The 19,968-nt window shown below is 41.6% G+C and overlaps 1 protein-coding gene across 2 annotated transcripts; it reads left to right on the top strand.

The window, feature by feature from the left end:
- Nucleotides 1-217: 217 nt before the first annotated feature.
- Nucleotides 218-19,654, top strand: ODF2 (outer dense fiber of sperm tails 2). 2 transcript variants are annotated; one of them, XM_067309408.1, is made up of 20 exons: nucleotides 218-301; nucleotides 1,056-1,209; nucleotides 2,951-3,076; nucleotides 3,765-3,935; nucleotides 5,438-5,604; nucleotides 6,662-6,791; nucleotides 7,083-7,214; nucleotides 8,131-8,205; nucleotides 9,093-9,164; nucleotides 9,758-9,874; nucleotides 11,150-11,335; nucleotides 12,144-12,253; nucleotides 12,956-13,091; nucleotides 13,755-13,865; nucleotides 14,527-14,631; nucleotides 15,205-15,363; nucleotides 16,221-16,321; nucleotides 16,878-17,040; nucleotides 17,384-17,509; nucleotides 18,287-19,654. In XM_067309408.1, exons 2-20 carry the CDS (start codon nucleotides 1,102-1,104, stop codon nucleotides 18,458-18,460), a joined length of 2,469 nt encoding a protein of 822 aa, XP_067165509.1. In that variant the 5' UTR covers nucleotides 218-301; nucleotides 1,056-1,101; the 3' UTR covers nucleotides 18,461-19,654. The 2 variants fall into 2 exon arrangements, with proteins under 2 accessions (XP_067165509.1, XP_013811333.1); XM_013955879.2 differs by having other exon boundaries at nucleotides 233-301; nucleotides 1,041-1,209.
- The last annotated feature ends 314 nt before the right edge of the window (nucleotides 19,655-19,968 follow it).

The raw sequence follows: 19,968 nt of genomic DNA, 5'->3' as shown, positions 1-19,968 counted from the left end.
AATGACTTCTGTCAGCAAAATGTAAGGAATGATAATCTCAGCTCTTCCCTCATCCCGTGCTTGTCAGACGGAGGATGCTCTGACACACTAGCTCTTGTTTAGGCTTGTACGTTTGATGTGTTTGAGCCTGCATGTTGCCTTACAGTGAAGGGAATAGGGATGCTCAGGAATTGGCACCCTTTTCTATTAGTGGTCGTTCTGTTATTTCTGTATCAGGTTTCCCTCAGCCATCAAGAATGAAGTGACTTCAGTCTCTGCACAGAGAACACTGTCAAGAGGAGCTGAAAGTTTGTCATTAACTGTAAGTAGTTATACCTAGGCTGACAGGAACCCTTTTGCCAGAATCAGGTTAGTGCTGCTAGTGGATTTTTTTAAGATTTACAATTGCTTTATATTAAAGAACAATAATCTCAAACAAACCAAAGGATCATGCTTAAAACTGATTACTTTAACCTTGCGTTTCCAGGCTTTTCTATTTTGCGTTAGGCACTGATTAAGGTAATGCATGCGATTAATGTGTGAATTTGTGAAGGCATGCATCACTGAGAAATAATACAAACAAAAAAAAAGATCTGCTGTGATCCAAAAGCTTTTAAACATTTGTTTAACTTCAGAAAGATTGCTTGAAGTTAAGCACCCATGAAAGAGTTTATCGGTTCAGGGATGTAGGATGCAAAGATCTGATGGTTTCATGTTAATTTTTGTTAATGAAATTAATTCCTCCCTGCCCCATAACATTTCTGTTCAGGAACTGGATGGTGTTGGTTATCAGAGCTCTTGATTTGCTTACTTGCTTTTAAAACTTTGAACTCCAATGACTCTTGCAGACACCCTCTTTCAATCTAACTGTAGTGGGTCTTTGATAGCCATGTTAAAAGCAGACAATACTAGAAGCTGAGAAATAATTTGTATAATTCCTAGCTTTACCGCAGAACAGCATGCAGTTCAAAATGGCAGATGCTACTGAAAGGAAGCTCAAGCTTTAGCCGAGGCTGGCCGTTGTTGCTCTCTGCCACACCGGGAAATGTTGTTATTTCCAGTTTCCTTATTCACAGGTTTCCTTTCACTGTATTGCCCTTTCCCGTTTGTGGGAGAAGAGCCATGAAGAACCGTTCCTCATCTCCCCCTTTGCACGTCCATGTGGATGAAAACACCCCTGTCCATGTCCATATTAAAAAGGGTCAGAAAACAACACCTGCAAAATGCCAGGTAGGAGTGTGTAGCCGGGCGATTGTCCTCTGCAAATGAGGAAAGTGAAGGGTCCTAGAAACACCACACAGTCTTCAAGGTCTGTTTTTGCTTTTATGAGAGAACTGTAAAACTCATTGCCTTGTTAACTGTATTCATATTCAATGGTGAATTTTCAGTAGCATTTTTTATGATTAAGATTATTTAAGTATGATACAGAATATATAGTTAGTTTTCATGGCTTGTTTTATAATGTTTAAATGTATGATTGTGAGAAGTGCCGCTTCTGATGGTTTTTAGATAATATTTTAAAAGAATCTTACAAATAATTAAACTTTACATTACACTGTCCTCTGCGTCACAATTTAGGTAAGTAAAATAAATGACTTTGAGTAGCCCCTCAGCCATGGCAAAGCTTGAAATAAAATTAGTCTTTTAGTGTTGAATCCTATCAAACAGAGGCTTTTGTGTGTCTGTTAATAGAACATCTCCCTGTCCTTTTGGCTGAAGCATGGGAAAGTCCTGCTCCAATGCTGTGTGGGTTTGGGGATTTTTTTTTTCCTCTTATTTTCCTGAATTTGTGCCCTGATAATCAAACATTTGTTTTTTTGGCTTCATCCCAAAACTCTTCCTTTTAAATAAACAAACAAAAAAGGTGGGGGAAGGGGAATAATAGCTGGGCATTTCAAGTTCCCTCTGGATTGTATTAAATTCAGTATGTATTTATGAGAAAAGAGAGTCTGGATTTAAACCAACCTTCTTATTTTGCTGAGCTATGTGGCAAAGAATTTCCTGATAGCCTTATCCACAATAGTCTAGAAGGTGATAGTGAACTTGGTTTGCTAGCTATGCGATATCCTCTCTTGTAGCTGGATGTTGTTTATGCAAAAGTGTTCTCAAAAGGTGAGGGAAGTTGCTAGCTCATTCTTCCTCGTATCTGCAGATGTTCTGTTCTAGATCCTCTATTAATTTATCTGTGTGCTTATTGCCAATGGCAAATATTGTAATGGGATAAGGGCTGACAGTGAAATCAATGCCTCCTTCTAGTGAATTCCTCGTGAGCTGCTTTGGAATATCTGATTTTTCTTGTCTAAGGTTATAATTGAGTGAAAACACTTTAATTTTATTTTAGTTCAAGCACCTCAAATTCAATTCAAATAAACATGGATCTATTAGTTGACCAGAAAGCTGGTAAAACACTTCAGGGGCTTTTTATAACCAATTAGACTGCACTATTCTTTTTTCTCTGGTAGGGCTGCTGTCAAATGTTATAGCTGCTGGTTTATGAGATGAATCTGGACTGGAGAAGGGATCTCCCAGGTCATTCCTTCTGCACATAAAGGGATTGTATTACAGTATTTTTTTGTGCATCTCCATACAGAGGACGCTAGGTGGTTTTTTTGTTTGTTTATTTGTCCCCCCCACGCACACACCCCCGGCCTGCCAGGTGACTGAGGTTCTCATTGCGTCACAGGCGCAGAGCCCCCAGCGGTGTCACAGAGTCGCTGTGTGATAGACAGCGAGCATGTGCTCCGTCTAGCCACACTGTCAACTGAATGTGCAGTAACCTTTCCTTCTGCCTGGTGTGACCCTGCTATGACAGCTGCTTGCTCAGCTGAGCTGCCTGATCTGACGTATCATGTGAAACACTAGGTGATATTTTTGCGTGCCTGAGCTTTCGTTTGTTTTTACAGCACTGAAGGTTTTAAATGGTTCCTGTAAAGTCTGTGACTTACCTCATTTTCTCTTTCCCCTTCTTTAGCAAAAGCACCAACAGAAAACAAAAGGGGATACTGTGAGCATGCGCCGAAATGTCCGGGTGAAAACTAAGGCCCCCTGGGTGCCCCCAGGCAAAACATCTGTCCGGGAGTCCACCTACAAATGGGAGGTATGGCTGATTCTGCTTCCTCTTTATAGCAAAATTTCAGGTTTATTTGAGGTTGAAGAAAGCAGTTGGGTAATGTCAGGCTGGAGGAAGCTGCACTCATCTGAAAGAAGGGCGCTGTCACCTTGCATCCATTTTAGGTATCTCATATTCATCCTTTTCACTTTTTAATAAATAAAAATTGAGAATTAATCAGCTGCCTATGTGGCCATCTCATACATTTTTGTCTCAAAAGAACAGACAAATCCATTTTTGTTTATTATATTTCAACTCCTCTCCCTTCAAAGTCTCATATGGGGCACAGAGAGGAACTGCTGCTGTTTGTCTTTTCTGAAATGTGGAGCATTTGTGTAGGAATGCATAATATTTTCTTTCTCATGGCTCAATAGTATTGTCTCTTGCACTACTGGCTCGTGCTAGATGAGAATTTGAACTTACATTATTTCTTCTTCTTTTTCCTGTTTGAATGTTATACCAGCCCCCACGTGTGCTGGATTTAGCCTTCCTATGTTCTTGACCTTTCCTGATGGACATGAAGGAGCTCTGTTCACAAAATTCTTTTTCTTCCTTCCTAACATTATTGCTAGTGATGTGAATTGGTCTCTGTTTTTGGAGGAGTTAAGGTTAGAACATTGTTTACAACTTTATATAAAAAAAAAAAAAATGCTGCCCTTTATTGCTTTTCTACCAGGGACCAACTCACCGCCTAGAAATTACACCTTCAGATTCAGAAAAACTGTTGTCAGTATTGCGCCTGAGTGACCTCTCTACAGATGAGGAGGATGCTGTTTGCTGCAAAATGAACGAATATGAAAAGAAGATAGATAGCTTGATGAATGTGGTGGGAACGCTGAAGAATGAGGTGAGGAGACTATGTAAAGACCTGCAGGCTCAGGCTTCCTGGCTGATCGTTTGGCAAGAGGAAGCTAGAGGCTGGAGTCCTGTCTTGGCGGAATGGAAGGCTACCCAGGCCCTTAGTTAGTTAGCTGGCTTAAAGAGGTCAATCTGATTTGTTTAGAAGAGCTGATCTACACAGTGAGAAATTCACTAATGCCTACTATGAAACCTTTAATGCCTTATCCATTTAAAAAGGTTTTGCTGTGCTTCAGTTCCCAAAGAATCTTGCTCCTGGTCAAGCCTAAAATCTGAAAACCGGTCATTTCAGAAAGTGAAAAATCATTGTATGATGATGTTTTATTGTCAGAGAATCCACTTATTCAACAAGACTGTTCTGATTCTCTTTCCAAGTATGCAACACAGTAATGTTGTGTTCACCAGCTAAACAGCCTCTTAAGGACTTGACAGCATTTAAAAAATGGATAGAAGAGGTTTCCAGACTCCATAGCCTGCTCTATGGTGGGAGCAAACTGCAGTTTTTTTCCCTCTAAGTTTACACGGAGGGTAGCAGATCTTGTATTCTTGTTGCAGTACTCAAATTCTATTTTTATTGACTTGACCTTCAGGTGATTTTGAGTCAAGGATTCTTATAGCAAGCTTTTCTATTTTATTTATGCTACAAAATCTGATGGAATTACTTGCATGATTATGAAACAAAAATTAATTTTAGTATATTTAATACATGAATTGAATCTAAACATTTTGTGGTGTTACTTAAACAAATCCATAATGCAATATCACATTCATTTTCTTAGCTTTACTTCTGTACAAGCCAGGGAATCTCCAGCGACCTTTTTTGCTGCGTAAAGCAACAAACCTGGTACACTGGTTAAAACCCCCTCCATATTCTGTCCTCCTGCACATCTTCAACTGTTTGTAGTGCTCTTAACTGCTGAATGGGACATGCATGTCATTCATGAGGAGTAGTAGTCAGCTTCTAAGCCCCCTTCAGCTCTTGAGCAGTCTGTCTGCAGCTCCCACTGTTCTACCAGTAGTGACAGTGGGCTGCCACAGGACCTCCTGAGTAACCCAGGCTTGAGGTGTTGGAAATGAGATGCCAGGGGCTGTTTTGGTTGGTTTCATCCAGTCCTACTCCGGGCTCCATCTCCCAAAGCAGCAATGGAATGATGAGAGCTCTGGCCATCTGCAGCCTGTGAACTGCTACCTGAGCTCCCTCCCTGTTAGGTCTGAGGTCTGTCACATGTCTCATGGCTGATTACAATTTTTGGTACGTAACTTAAAGCCAGGAAGCTTGGATCTCCCTGTGTTTGTGGGACGCAAGGTATTTCCAGGCAATAAGTAAAGTATGCCCCTTGTGAACTGTCTGGAAGTATCTAGGCAAAAAAAACCGTGGTCTTTTTGCTATTGCTATTTGCTATTTGAATAGCTGGTTCAATGGTTTGAGATGTGTACCACTCTAAAAGCAGCTGTTTTGACTCAAGCTCTATTTAAATGTATCTTTATCAGGCCAAGATGCAGAAACAGGAGGAACAGCAGCAACGGACAAAGCGTCTCCTTGAGGAGCAGAAAGAAGAACTGAATGAGGTCACTCAAGAGCTGGTGGAAACAGAACATGAGAACACACTGCTCAGACGCAATATTGAGCGCATGAAAGAGGAGAAAGATCTGACTGTGTAAGCACCAGTTCTCCATTGTTCCTGCAAACAGTGGTATTTACAGGGCACTTACCTCCTTCGTTGCTAACATCGCTTAAAGCTGTGGTTTGTACCCTAGATCTGGGTGGCAGTATTGCTGAAGAACTGATATTCTTGGGGGTTTTTTTTGTCTTACTTGAGAAAGGTGACTTCAGATGGCAAAAGCTGCAGAGAAGAGCTCTAGCATCATTATTAGAATTGAGAAAAACACTTTGAGAGGAACTTGAAAGAGGTTGGCTTGAATGGCCTACTAGAGGTCACCCTGGCTCTGTTGTTAATATTTTAAAGGTCAGGAGGTGTTGTTTGGGTTGTGATAATATTGGTACAAGAACAAATGAATAAACGTGGAGCTGGAAATTAGAGGAGGATTTTTGGCCTTTGTGGAAATCGTACTGAGACAAGAGTGACAGCCCCTGGGAGGACTGAATCGCGTTTTTCTCTTGATGACCCTAAATATCCCTTTCAGTCTGATGTACTTATATTTGCCTTGTGTCTGAAGAATTAGGGAAGCTTGTGTTTCCAGGGAGACACTAGTTTTGTGAGAGGATCTTATTTTTTCCTTAAAGATCACTTGGAAGTTAATACTGTGTGTATTCCTTTTCTGAAAACTCTGAATACTCCTGAGACTTACAAGTACCTACTAAAAACTTTGAGCTATAGATTTTGGTGTGCTTTTCTGTTTCCATGTTCAGCCATTGCTCATTTGGAAACTTATTTCTGGTAATGACTTAAGTGCCCAGGAAAAACAGCGTTATGTTTGGGATTAATAGTGTGTGCACACTTTGGTATAAGCCCCACTTGTTCCCTCTAAATTCCTTTCATAGTTGAGTTCCTAGCAAGCTCCTGGAGTCTACTGGCTTCTATCAGAACAACTTCCACACTGAAAGAGGGTGAATCTTAGGTGGTACTTCTTTAAAGCTTTTGTACTCATGTTAAAGGGATTTTATCCATTTTAACCCTGGGAGCAGTATATCCATAGTGGCTGGTATAGCTGTCACAGCCACTTCTCACTCTGATGGCTGAATTCTCATTACAGGCTACAGAAAAAGTGCTTGCAGCGTGAGAAGGAGTGTCTGATGTCCAAGCTGAGTGAAGCAGAGAGGGATGGAGCAGCTGCAGCCAAACAGATCCATGCTCTGAAAGATACAATTGGGAGACTCAACGTTGTAGGTTTTGGCTGTTTTTGTTCTTGCTTTTATTATGTTGTCCTGTTATATGGCTGATTCAAAACTGTAATGCTCGTGTGGCTGATCCAGAGAAACATAAGGAAATGTAGAGGGGTTTAACATGCTTAAGGTGTTTGCTAAACCTGTTTGGAATTGGAGTGTTTATTTGCAGCATCCCAACGCCCTTCTGCACATACGGTGACAACTATTGCGCTGCTTATGCTTGTATCAGCTTCATAGCTTAATTTCAGACTTTGAGATGTTGCATGTGAGCACATCTCCCTTTTTTAGGAGAAACACATGAGCAGCTCAGATATTAACACACTGACAAGACAAAAAGAGCTGCTGCTACAGAAACTGAGCACCTTTGAAGAAACCAACCGGACACTCCGAGAACTTCTTAAAGAGCAGCAAAACCGGGAGGTGAGCAGTGCTGTGTGCTTGAACTTGGATGACTACAGGAGGCAAATAGTGTCTTGTGGCCTGAAAATGGAACCTGAGTTTGGAAGCTTTTAACTGTTGTTCCCAACCTTGCTGCTGATCCTGTGTGATAAAGGATGGATTGTTACTTTATTGAAGTAGGCAGAGATAATGAAAGACTGACTGCTGTGGGGATGTTGTAGCATCTGAGTCTCTTACTCCATTAAAAGGCATAGGCTCTACTCTCTTGCCAGCTCTTTCTCATCTGGGTACAGCTGTATTTGCAGATTTTAGACTTGTATCTGTACAATACCCCCCTTGGTTATGTCTTTGGCATCTCCACCAACACTTCTGCTAATCATGGTAGTCTGAAATATTACTGCTATAGTTTTGTTGCCAGAAGTCTGAGGACTAGATGTATCCTTAGCTAATGGTAGCATAAGGATGTTCAGAACTTTATTTTCACAAGCTGGACTGTATGAACAATATACAGAAATGGAATTGCTACTATTCCTGTAGCTTATATCCCATTTGAGTAAAAGCAGGCCAATGGTAATGGTTTTATCAGCTACTAGTGAGTATGGAGAAAAGAATTGAGTGCCTCTTTGTGAGTTTCCCTCAATAGTGAGAGAGTTTTGAAAGATCTTAAATTGCCATTGTGCTTTTTAATACCATCCTTGACGGGGAAAAGAGAAAAAGCTTTCTGGGATTAATGATATTACGTAAAACATGTAGCCAAACTGTTTCTTGCTATCTTCTGAGAACTGCTGCTGCAACAGGAGGGAGATGGTTGATTTCCCCAGTTCCATCTTAAGAATCTGTATAAAATACTGACTTGCTTTGGAAGGCTGTTTTTTGGGGAATAAAAAGTGAATGTGGCTTTTTGGGTAACAATTTTTCTTACATATTTCTCTTGTAGAAGGATGCTCAGAAGATATTGGAGCAGCAGGGAACACTGTTGAAGAGGCTGGCTGACACAGATGCAGAGAAAGTGGTAAGCAAACCAAAATCATTTTTTCTGTGGAATGATAAAGCAGAGATACCTAAAATTGCAAGCTCTTCTTTGTCTTGTGTTCAGCCACCAAGTCTTACACCAAAAAAAAAAAAAAGGCATTTGTTCTAGTCAGAGGCGCTACATTGCCCATCTGGTTAACAGCCCGCTATGCTTCAAAGTGGATAGATTTTCGTAGCCGTAAGAGTACTGCTATGATTTACAGTATTCATCTATAAAGGAGAAGAGGTGCTGATACTTCTCAGTACAAACATAAATGATTCTGCCTTCCTTTCCTTATGGTACTGAATGTACAAAGCAGGAATTGTGCTATATGTGTCTTTAAAAAGAAATCTCTGGGGGTGAGGGAGAAAAAAAATATCCACCACCAAAATACCCCTGACAGCTGGGATAGAATTCTTCAGTTTTCACTATGGAAATCATCTTATACTTGGAGATAGTAAAGCACAAAGAGGGCAGGTTTTCTGTTCCTGCTTCCGACACTGAATGAGTGAGTGACCTGGTGCCGGTTTTGTTTGCTGCCTTATCTGTAAACTGAAAAATAGTTCTCGCATTGCCAGAAGTTTTAAAACTCTCTGTGAGACATGAGCAGTGCCCTTTTCTTGACTGTGAAGTATATAGTGCCGTTAGGTTCTGGTTCTTGACTGGGTATGCTAGGCCCTCTTACGCAATTGTACGTGCTTCCCTTTTGCTTTCTGCTTGAGAAGAATCGAGACTGTTTTTCCTAGGCTGAGGAAGCTGTTGCTGTGGATACCAGATTGAGTGTTGTGCGTCAGAGGGTCTCGGGAGGGAAGCAATTACACCTCTTTCCCTCCCCCTGCCAACCTATATGTTTTTTACTTAAAATCTGAGTGGTGTTTGTTTTCTAGCAACTCCAGATGATGCTTCAGGAGAAAGAAAAAGAGGTGGATGACCTTACCGTTCAGATACAGACAGAGAAGGTAGTTTCCTTCTTCTGTTCTCCCCTCCCTGCTCTACCTTCCAGTTCTGCAGAGGCACAGATATTCCAAAACATAGGTCTGGACTTGTAGACAATTATTCTCTAAGGGATCAGATCACTGGCTTCCTTAAGACCAGACAGATAGCCACCTGTTTCCCACACGATTGTAGATTTAATATTCTATTAATAAAACATCCATCACAAAGATGAACAGGTAGTATTCTCTTTTTGCCTGGGCTTATCAGTGAATTGCCTTTCTGGCTAAGGTTCTACTGGTCTCTAATGTCAAATTCCAGTCTGTTCCTTTCTATAGGAAGTAGAAGGGAAAGGTGGTGGAAGAGACCAGATGTGAAGGATAGTTTATCCTAGAACAAATCTTTCAGGCTAGTCATTCGCATCCAATGTAAAAGAAATGGTTGCTCTTTTGTTGCCCATCTGGGTAGCGAATGGGAGCTGGTGAGGGTCCATCTGAGGAAAGTGGAGGTGGCTGGGGATAGTATCAGACTTCTGCACTGAATGGTCACGTATTAGAAAGCATTTCTTCTACTTGTTTGCCTAGAAAGAAAGTGTGTGTCTTGTTTGTTTCATATTTAGGACCAGGCAAAGACAGCGTGTGAACTCTCCAAATCTATGGAGGTTGTGAGAGGCCACTTACAAGCGCAGCTGCGAAATAAAGAAGCTGAAAACAACCGTCTGACTATCCAGATCCGGGTACATTTTCAGTGGTCTCTGGGGGTTGTCTTTTCATTTACATTCATGAGCCAAATCCACTGACCAGGGAAATAGAATTTACCAACTATTTTTCTGCTGTGTCTGGTAGACTGAAATACTATCTGGTGCTGTTTATGCCATGTTAATGTACATTGTGCCTCTTGGCTGAAGTAACAGAAGAAAAATCTGTTTACTTCTGATGGCATGAGGCAAAATCATAAGCTTAAGGGCAATGTATTTATTGGAAAAAATTTTCTAAGTTAATTAATATGTAATTATTTAAAAGATGGCTTTGCTTAAATCGGCCATCAAGACACACTGTAAACTGTTTAATTTGCTTTCTTGGAAAAATGCTGTGCCATGAGCTCCTGTATTTGATTGCACTCGCTGTTAATGAGGAGGAGAGTGTTCCCCTTGATTTAAAGTTCAATATCTTGATTTAAAGTCTTATGTTTAACATATCCATTGATGTAAAGAACATAACCGTGTTAATGGTTTGGAAGAGCTTTAATTCTGTTAAGCAATATAGCTGAACATAGCAATATTATTATATGTGAGCATTTCAGTTAGAACAAGAATGTTCTCAGGTAGCTCAAAAGCAGACCGTTATCTGTCTTGGTCAGAAGAAGGAGTCAGTATTCTGGACATGAGAAATAAAGGCTCTTTCAGAAACCCTACAACTAGCAAGAAATATTGAGATAAATTTAGTTCTGAAGTACTGAGAGGTCAATAGAGTTGCACTCCTTTAAATTAGGTTGCTGTTTGCCTCACTTCATTCGAGTTTGACAGGCATTTGAGAGAGTCTACTTTTTAATTCTGATTCGTGAAATCTTTTGTATCAAGGTGGAAATACTGGATATAACTTCTGTTTTTTAAACCTTCCTAGAAAACAGCCGAGTTACAAAAGCCCTCTCTCCTAAAGGATTTCTTAGTTTTGGCACCTTCAATCTTAATTTTTTCCTATATTATTACTTTGTAAGTTGCAGCGAAGGGAGTTGTTTCTGTGTGTCCAGAATAGGCTGTGACTTTCTGTTTAAAAGCAAACAGTGTTGGGATTGAACCTATAGCTTTTTCAGTATTATAGAGGTCATGCTGACGTGTTTGTCAGTGTTAGGACAGGATTGTGTAAATGAAATGAGATTACAAGTACCTTCAGACTGAAGGTTTGAGGGCTTGTGTCCATGTCTCTCCACTATTGCTAGGAAAGTAGTTGACCATTTGAGGATTTGGGTATAAGGTGGTTATTCCCTGTGGTGTGTTTCCTCCCCGCTGCAGAATCTGGAGCGCAATGGAGCTCAGCATAAGGTAGAGGTGGAACATATCATGGAACAACTGAAAGAGGTAAGGCAGAAGGCAGACCGTGATAAGGAGGCCCTGAAGAAAGCTATCCGTGCACAGAAGGACCGGGCAGAGCGGAGTGAGGAGTATGCAGAGCAATTGAATGTCCAGCTGGCAGAAAAGGTACCTGATAACAGGGGGAGGAGTGATGTCACTTCAGATCACGCATCTAAATCCTTGACTTCTGGTAGCAGCCCTGGGGAGAGAATCTGCTTTCAACTAATGAGATTTATTTTTGTCCTGATGCTTTGGCCCATTTATGCTAAGTTTAGAACAAATCCACTTTTCTGAGCTGTCGCTATTCACTGCAGTAACTTAGGACATGGAATAACTTGGGTCATACTAAGTGAACAGATCTGATTTTTTCACCTGGTTCTCTAGTACCATCCGAGGGTTGACAAAAGTCAATAAAGCCTTGTGGTTTGGCCTGAAAATTCTGAATGGGATTGGCTGTTAATCAAAAAGCTATCCAGAGCAGAAAAATATAAATAGTTAGAGATGCACTGAAACTTCCTGTTGGAAAAACGGCCAAAGGATATCAAACAAAAGCAGAAAAGCAGGATGAAGACAAATCAGAAAGGACCATGGATATGATGCTACCTGATTCTTTCCTGTTTTTAGAATTCCAGAGACCAGAGCCTCTAGTGAAATCTTAGCCATGCTTTGTATTTCTGATATTTGATTTGCTGCCTTCAAAGAGGATTCTCCTTTCCCTGCTGATATGTATGCTGGCTGGCATTAATGTTGTTGGAGAATGGCCTTCTGTAAAGGGTCAGGAAGAGTTAAAATAAATGTCTTTGGTAACTAAAAGTCTTAGTGAAATCTCTACACTTATCAGTATTCCAGCATATTGTCCGCATATCCCATGTACAGTTACATTTTTGTCACTCTTGCTCTTTTCCTCATGTATTGTATTTCCTTGTTTTGACAGGACAGTTATGTTGCTGAGGCACTGTCTACTCTAGAGTCCTGGAGGAGTCGCTACAACAAAGTAGCGAAGGACAAGAGCGACCTTGAACTGGAAATTATTATGCTGAACAGGTTAAAAAAAAATTAGTGTGGAGAAACTGGCAGAAATGGGGATGAGTTCCTAGTTCAAGAATGAGTCAATGGAACTTCCAAGATTGTCTGTAAATATCCAGGCAAAACCATTACTATCTAAGGGTTAGAACAGAGGTTGGAGAGAGAGAGAGAGAGAGACGTGGTTTCTGCTGCTGGCTTGCCACAGCAAAGGGTTGATTTAAGGGCTTTGTGACCCTTAGGTCTTTCCGTTCCTTTGCCTTTTTGTGATGCTTTAAAATAATTTAGGTTAAGGATTAACCTTAATTAACAATCTCCTTTTGAGATGTTTGAGATCCTTGAATGAAAGGGGTTAGAAGTTACAGGCAGTATAGTTCATGCCAATTTTCTTGTGAAGGTAAATAAATCTGTCAGTATCACTGCAATACAGTTGTTGTTGCAGGAAAATTAAAAAAGAAAAGTAGGTGTGTGGCAGGAGAGAAATCCCTCTTTATCCTGCACATCTTGGGGGCAATGCATCTCAGCTCTGGGAGACAATTCCAGTGAATTCCTAGTAGGCCAAGGAGATCAAGGGAGTGTAGCAACATAAAATAAAGGTGTGCATACCTGCACGGAGGGGAAGATGAAAGGGTAGGGAAAAGCCATATTTCTGAAGCTAACTTTCAAGGACTAGGAGTCTTGTTTTTTCTTGTCATTTGAGGGTTGATTTTCTTTGTATGGCAGCCGTATTACAGACTTGCTGGAAGAGCAGAAAACCCTGGAGGACAAGATGCGAGAGGACAGAGATGTTTTGGTAGATAAATTGCATCGTCAGGCCACAGAGACCACTTCTTTCAAAATGGAGAACGAAAGGCTAAAGGTTAGTGATTCCAGGGTTTGGAGCTGAAATGCTGGAACAAAAGGGAGAAATTATAATAAGTTGCTCTGCCTCTGAGGACAGAGGTGAATTGCACCCACTGCTGCCAATTAATTTTGAATCAATTTTACCATAACCTGAGTAGGACAGAGCAAGCAGGCTGGGAAGAGACACAAGAAAGAGAAAAAGCGAGCAGTCTGGAAGGACTGGGTTTCTTCAGCCTTTTGGGTAGGAGTATATCCAACCCAAAGTCCTGTACCTTCCAGCTGAGATCTTGCATCTTGTAATGATGCTGCTGGCCGGAGATTAAAAACTGTAGTTCACCTAGAGAGAATGGCAGTTTCCATGACATCCTGCTTACCTTTGGTGATCTTGTAGGTGAACAACATAATTTTACTCTTGGAAAGCTAGGCATCGCTCCAAATAAAGAGTGACCCTAATCCAAGTAGTACAGCTCATTCAGTCAAATGTAGAATCAGGATAAAAAGACTGTACGTTCCTTCCAAAGCCACGTGCTTTGGTGTAAATTTGGCAATCCCTTGGAATCTGGAAAACTTGGCTAATTTAGACCAACAAAAGTTTATTCTCCTTAGTCTAGACAGTCTTAGCCATCTAGTATTGTAGTTACTTCCAAGTACTGACTGGAAGATGTTTTCTTTTTTTCAGGCTAGTGTGGTCCCAATGGAGGAAAAGCTGAACCAGGCACACATGGAAGTGCAGCAGCTCAAGAGCTCTCTCAAGAATTATGAAGGGTTGATTGAAACCTACAAGTCACAGGTAGGTATCTTACCCCGTCCTTCAGCCCTTGCACTAAAGTGTTTTCTCCTCTTCCTGTTGTGCCTTAACCCTTTGTCTGCTCTTGGAGGATGTGGAGTTTCATGTGTTTTTGGTCCTTATGTTGCTATTTGCCTGTTTTTTTTTTTCTTTTTTGTTTGTTTTCAAATGGCAGCATTCAGATTGTCATGTGCCATATGCCAAAATGTGGAAGATCTGCCTTCCTCAGTATGTGCTGATAATTAAGTCATTACAAAGAGCTGACTCTACCAGTAGAGATCTTGATTAATGAAAAAAAAAAAAAGGCTTTAATTATTCCATTTTCCCTGCTCCTTTTCTTAAAAGGTAAAGGAAAATAATCATAGTCAGATGCTCTCTATTGCCCTTCAGTGTGGCAAGTGCTGTTCCTTGGCTGCTGCTTTGGGGATTTGCATATTGTGACACTAGAAAGATGAGGCAAAAGGAAGAGAAGGTTTGGTGGAAAGCCCACGTGATCCAGATGGGAGAGGCAGAAAGTGAACTTCCAAACTTAGTCTGGGGTCGTGGTTAGTACTGCAAGAATCCTGTTGCTAATCCTTGAGCAGTTTTAATTACTCCAAAGCATTGCACATTTTTTGAAAACTATAATAGGTAAGTTATGTGTGTGGTTTTTTTGTATGCCCAGGTGTTGAAGAACCGAATGGAAGCAGATGATGTGACAGCAAAACTGGAGATCTGTGATAAGGAGAACAAGACACTAAAGAATGAAATGAGCAAAGAGATTGAACTGGTAACTGTTTCTCTAACAGACTGATTTTTGCAGGTGTTCATGGATCCAACCTGTTCTTAAAGTAGTGAAAAATGGCTGCAAATAGGGAATAAAAGGGCTTATTTTCCATCTGAGTTTGCATTTTTCATTAGTTTGGCTCAGGGGATTGTTCATTCTGCAAAATTAATTGGACATTTAGCAACCTCTTTTGATTATATGGTGTCCTTCAGAGGTGTTTAAATTGCTTAGTATGCCCTTTGCTGCAGAAATGGCAGTTTAGAGCAGTGGACTCTGTAGGTTGCACCATTGTCTGTTGTGAAACAACTTTCCTCAAAAAAGAGCTTGTATATCTAGTAAAATTGAAGCCCAGGATTCTGAATGCTTAGTTGTTCTCTCCCCATAGGGCATGCCAAGTCTTAAGAGAAAGCCTGCTGGAGTAGGATGAGACCCTAGGCTTTGAACTCCAGTACTTGCCAAATATCCACACAGTGTCATTGTGGCAGACAAAAAAAAGCTCCACTGAAGTTAAGAACTTGTCTAGACCTTATAAACATTTCAAAGTGTCTCATGTTCTCTTCTTTGCCTGTCCTGTAGGCTCGTCAGCAGTTCCAGAGCCAGCTTGCTGAGCTAGAAAAGCTCCCCGAGATCCTGAAGATCACAGAGACACGGCTGGCAGAATGTCAGGACCAGCTTCAGAGTTATGAGAAGAAGAACGCGGACCTGTCTGTCATGATTACAGATCTTCGTCAGCGGGTAAGAGACTGGCAGAAAGTACCTGCAGCACAGCAATCTTCAAGTCCGAGATCAAGATGAATTTCTAATCACAGGAAGGTTCAGACTTCGTCTCTGTTCATGTCTCTCATTTGAAATAATTAAACGTGCACTGCAAAATAAAGATGTGTGCCTGTCTTTGTGTAAGATAGCAGCATAGTTAGTAGAATTCCTTGCTATGTAAGAGGTTTCTAATCACTTGGTGTGGAATGTTATTGGAACTTGGATGGTAGTAATGGCAACACTTGGAAATACCAGCGCTCACTTCTGTTACTTTCATCATCTTGTCAGCTTTCCCTCATGCATTTTTTTGCTGAAAGTGCTGTCCTAACCTTGTTTTTTCACCATGATTTCAGGTTGTTTTTCCAAACCGTCCTTCGTCCCTAGGAGGTGTGTAGGTGTTGCAGGCATGGCTTCCACAGCTATGCCTCAAGACACAGTGAATGATCCTGCAGCCTGAGTGCTTTACTTGATTTGCTTGGAGTTACTAACTTTCCTAGTATTTCAGGCTCTAATATTTTTGTGGGTTGCTGTCATGCATATGGCTGCTTTTAAAGTGTGCTTTACTATTATGCTTGCAGGTGACTGCTCTCTATGCAAGCGCTTACAGACCTGGCTGTTCATTTGTGATGTTGAAGAATTGGTCCACAAATGAACTGGAAGCACCAACAAACTGGACATTTAGTGCTTTGCTCTTCTATCCACTGTTCCTTTTCTAGGACTCTCCAGAAATCATGAATTGGGCATGTTTCTTTCTGGAGAGCAATATACATTTTAGGTGGTTGGCCATGTGTATGTAGTGACTATTCTGTAAAGTAATTAATTACTGTAATTTTTAGATTGAGCTCCAGGGGGACAAAATGGAGATGACAAGAGAGAGGTATCAATCTGCCCAGGAGGAGAATAAGCAGCTCACTTTGAAGGTGGAGGAGCTGGAAAGGTTAGAAGTAATAGACGCTCTTGTTCTCTTAACCTTCCCTCTCCATCCTCTTCCCATTGTTTTTTCAGGGGATTGAAACAGCTTCTGATCGATCTTGTTGTTCCAGTCCCCCACTTGCCTCCAGGATTCTTGTACATTCACCTATCCCACAAGGATCTCTAATTAGTAACTATCCACTAGAGAGTGAGTTACAGGTTTTTGAAGCACTTTTTACTAGTATTGTCAGATAGGATCATCGCTTAAAGCAGACAAACCAGCTCCTAGTCCAATCTAGCTTGGCAGTTCTGAGGTTACTAAATATTACGGTGTTTTTACCCATGCTCATAAGTACCTTTCAGTGATGATGTCTGGGAAAAGGCAAGTCTGTGAATACTCTGTATGTCCCTCAACCTTTGAAATTCTAATCTGAGAAGTGGAGAAGTGTTTCTTGGGGCTCTGACCTTTTGAGGGGGAATAGAATCTATTCACAGACTACTCAGTGACCTGACAAAAAGGCAAACTGAAGCACACTTCGTTTAAAATGAATAGGTTTCCTTCCCTTATTGTCTTAACCCAGAAAACTACAGACAACGAGTGCCCAGAACATAGAATTCCTTCAGGTCATAGCAAAACGTGAGGAGTCAATCCACCAGTGTCAGCTGCGGTTAGAGGAGAAGACCCGTGAATGTAGCTCCTTGGCACGTCAGCTGGAGATGGCTATTGAGGATGCCAAAAGACAAGTAAGTAATTCCTTGTGTTTGTGAATCTTCCCAAAATTACTTAGACTGTAAAAGAGGAATAGTGAGAACACTGGAAATACCTCCTCAGCCTATCACTAAATTCATGAAAGTCACTGCATATGCAGTAAAATGCAAACAAGAAAATGTCAGCACAAACCTTCCAGAAACAGAACCCTGCTCTGCAGTTTGCAACAGGAGAGGGGAGAGCACTAGACCGAGCTGCTGCTTATGTCTGAGAATGTGTCCCATTAAACTCTACAGGGCTTTTGTGGGCGATGGAATAGGGTAAAATCATTCTTCCATAGACAACCCTTTAACAAAGTCATTATTCTGTTATCTGTAGGTGGAACAAACACGAGAACGAGCAGCGTCTAGAGAGAAGGCAGCCCAGTCCAAGATGTTGGATTTGGAGACCCAGCTGAGCAGGACTAAAACAGAGCTGAACCAGTTGCGTCGGAGCAAAGACGATGTGAGTGGTTTGCAAGAGATACTCTTGCTGTGCTGGCACTGTCCTGGCAGCTACTGCAGTTCATAAACCAAGGTCCTACGGGCATGCTGCAGAAGACATGCACAGCTTTTTGCTGTGTCCAAATGTGACATGCTGTCATGTGTCCATGACAGATGTGTGACATGACGTGTCTGTTATGTCACTAACTCGGGAATGTGGAGCCTCATTCTCTATTAATTACAGTAGTGATTTGAATGAAATTGCTCTAAATTTGTTTGCATAAGAAAAGAATCAGACCTTTCTTATGTTCAAACAAGATTTGTACTGGATGATACGGAGAGATGTCACAACTCCAACTTTGTTCACTGCACTGGGTTATCTGAGAATGGGGAGCTATTTCGCTTCTGGGGGAAAGAATTTCTTATGACTGAAGAGAGATCTTTCCTAATCTCCCATTTACCCTGCCTGTTTCCTTGAGTTTTACTTGGAATTGGGCTGATACATGGATCAGCTCAAATTCCTCTTGAGAGAAAAGTGTGGTTTATTCCCCAAAACTAGAGTTAATCAGTTTAAAAGGCCCAATTGATTAGCTGTGGTGTCTCCTGTTTTTATCAGCAGGTTGGTGAATGGAATTGGGAATGAGCAGAACAAATTATAAAGTGTTGTAATATTGTGTGTGCCATCCATTGCTGTGTTAATTCGTGCTGTCCTCAGCACTTTTGGGGAATGGCTTAAGGTTAATGTGACTAGGATGAACGTTGCTATCTTTCAGCCTGTGTTTTGTGCTTCTTTGTGTAGGCAGAGCGCCGGTACGAAAGCCGCCTACAGGATTTAAAGGATCGGTTGGAGCAGTCAGAGAGCACCAACCGCAGCATGCAAAACTACGTCCAGTTCCTCAAGTCTTCCTATGCCAATGTTTTTGGAGAAGGTGCCTTGCTGAGCTCCTCCATCCGCTCTCGTTCTTCTCCATGAGGACAATGCTCTCCCTGTCCCACTGCTGTTAAGCACAAAAGGAGCCCTATTTCAAAGCCATATCTTATCTGGAAAATTGGTTGCCATTTCAGGGTAGGGAGAAGTTTTCATATTTTCCTTGCACCATGAGGTGGTAAAACGATGGTGGTATATGCCCTAAATGTAGGGTATCTGCAATACTGGTTTGGTATTGGACGTTGGCATCATGCCATAAATTATGCCCCAAAACCAGATGGTTTTGAATATGTAGAAATGGTCATCTTAAAACCTGGCAGTGGTTTTAGTTGAACATCTTAATGTTTTTTAGAGGTCTTTTCATTTTTATGCATCTGTCTTCATTCTCTGTGTGTTAGGGAGATCATGTTTCTGTGTTGTGGGTTTTTTGTTTTTTTTTTTTTGTAATTTGTAATTTTTTTTACTGTTGCACATTGATACAACGGATGGTGGGAGAGGGTCCACCCACCGGAAGTGTGAAGCTGAAAATAACTTAAGTGCCTGGGCTCTACACTTATAAAAGATTATCTCCTGAACAACCACCCTATTTGTAAATGGTTTTATACCAGAAGCAATGAATGTTATTTGCACTTGATTTTTGTATACTCTGATCCTCAACTTTTATCTCGAGTGTGATCTTAATGCATATTAAAGCTTCTAACTTGCTTTATACCTTCCAAGCAAATTTCCTGATCCCGATTTATCCCCAGAACTGAGCCAAAACTATCTGAATTCAAAGGAAAGATTGTGGTTTAATCTCAGCGGGACTCGAATTGGGGTCTCAGTGTGACGCCACGGGATTTGGGACTGTGCATGAAACGCTGGTTTGGTCTTAAGCCAATTTAAGAGCAGCTTTATTTCTGCTCAACTTCTTTATTGAACCAGGCTGCACCTTCTCCAGGAAAATCAGGTCTTTAGTGCGTCGACTCCCTAAAACTCATGGGCTCTCCAGGGCCCTGTTCCTTCCGGTAAATGGTTCCTAGGGGGAGAAAAATAAACATAATTGTTTTTATTTTCCTCTCTTTCGTATTCTATTTATGTGCGATGCAGTCATTGAGCAGTATTTGCCATAAGGCTTTTCTAAGTTAATCATTATTTGAGAGTTGTTATTTTGTGTGCATGTGTGTAACACTTAAAAAAAAAATTAAAGGTGCTATGGTAGAACGAACAATAAATTACCTTTCACTGGTGTCACATAGAGGATTTCCTCCTCGTTTGTCAAGGCTTCAGGGAACTTGCCGTTTCTTGGGACTTCTTTGGGCAAACAAATCACGAGGGCGCTTGGGAGGGCGGGGGAGATCCGGACCCCGTTTCTGGGGCTTCTCCCCCCTCAACGCGGCGCGGCCCCTTCCCCCGCCGAGACTCTCCCCGGGGCAGCCTCGAACCCGCGGCCCCGCGCTCGGAACGGCGGGGGGAGGGGCCTCGCGCCCCTGCCAAGGGCGGGAAGCGGCCGGCGGCGCCCCGGAAGCGGAAGGGCGGGGCGAGGTGCTGCCGCCGCCTGGCGCGGCCGTTGC

The sequence above is a fragment of the Apteryx mantelli genome, chromosome 21 (assembly GCF_036417845.1).
Source record: "Apteryx mantelli isolate bAptMan1 chromosome 21, bAptMan1.hap1, whole genome shotgun sequence".
NCBI classification, from domain to species: domain Eukaryota; kingdom Metazoa; phylum Chordata; class Aves; order Apterygiformes; family Apterygidae; genus Apteryx; species Apteryx mantelli.
The sequence above is the reverse complement of the archived record's forward strand: the minus strand, read 5'-3'. Positions and strand labels throughout refer to the sequence as shown.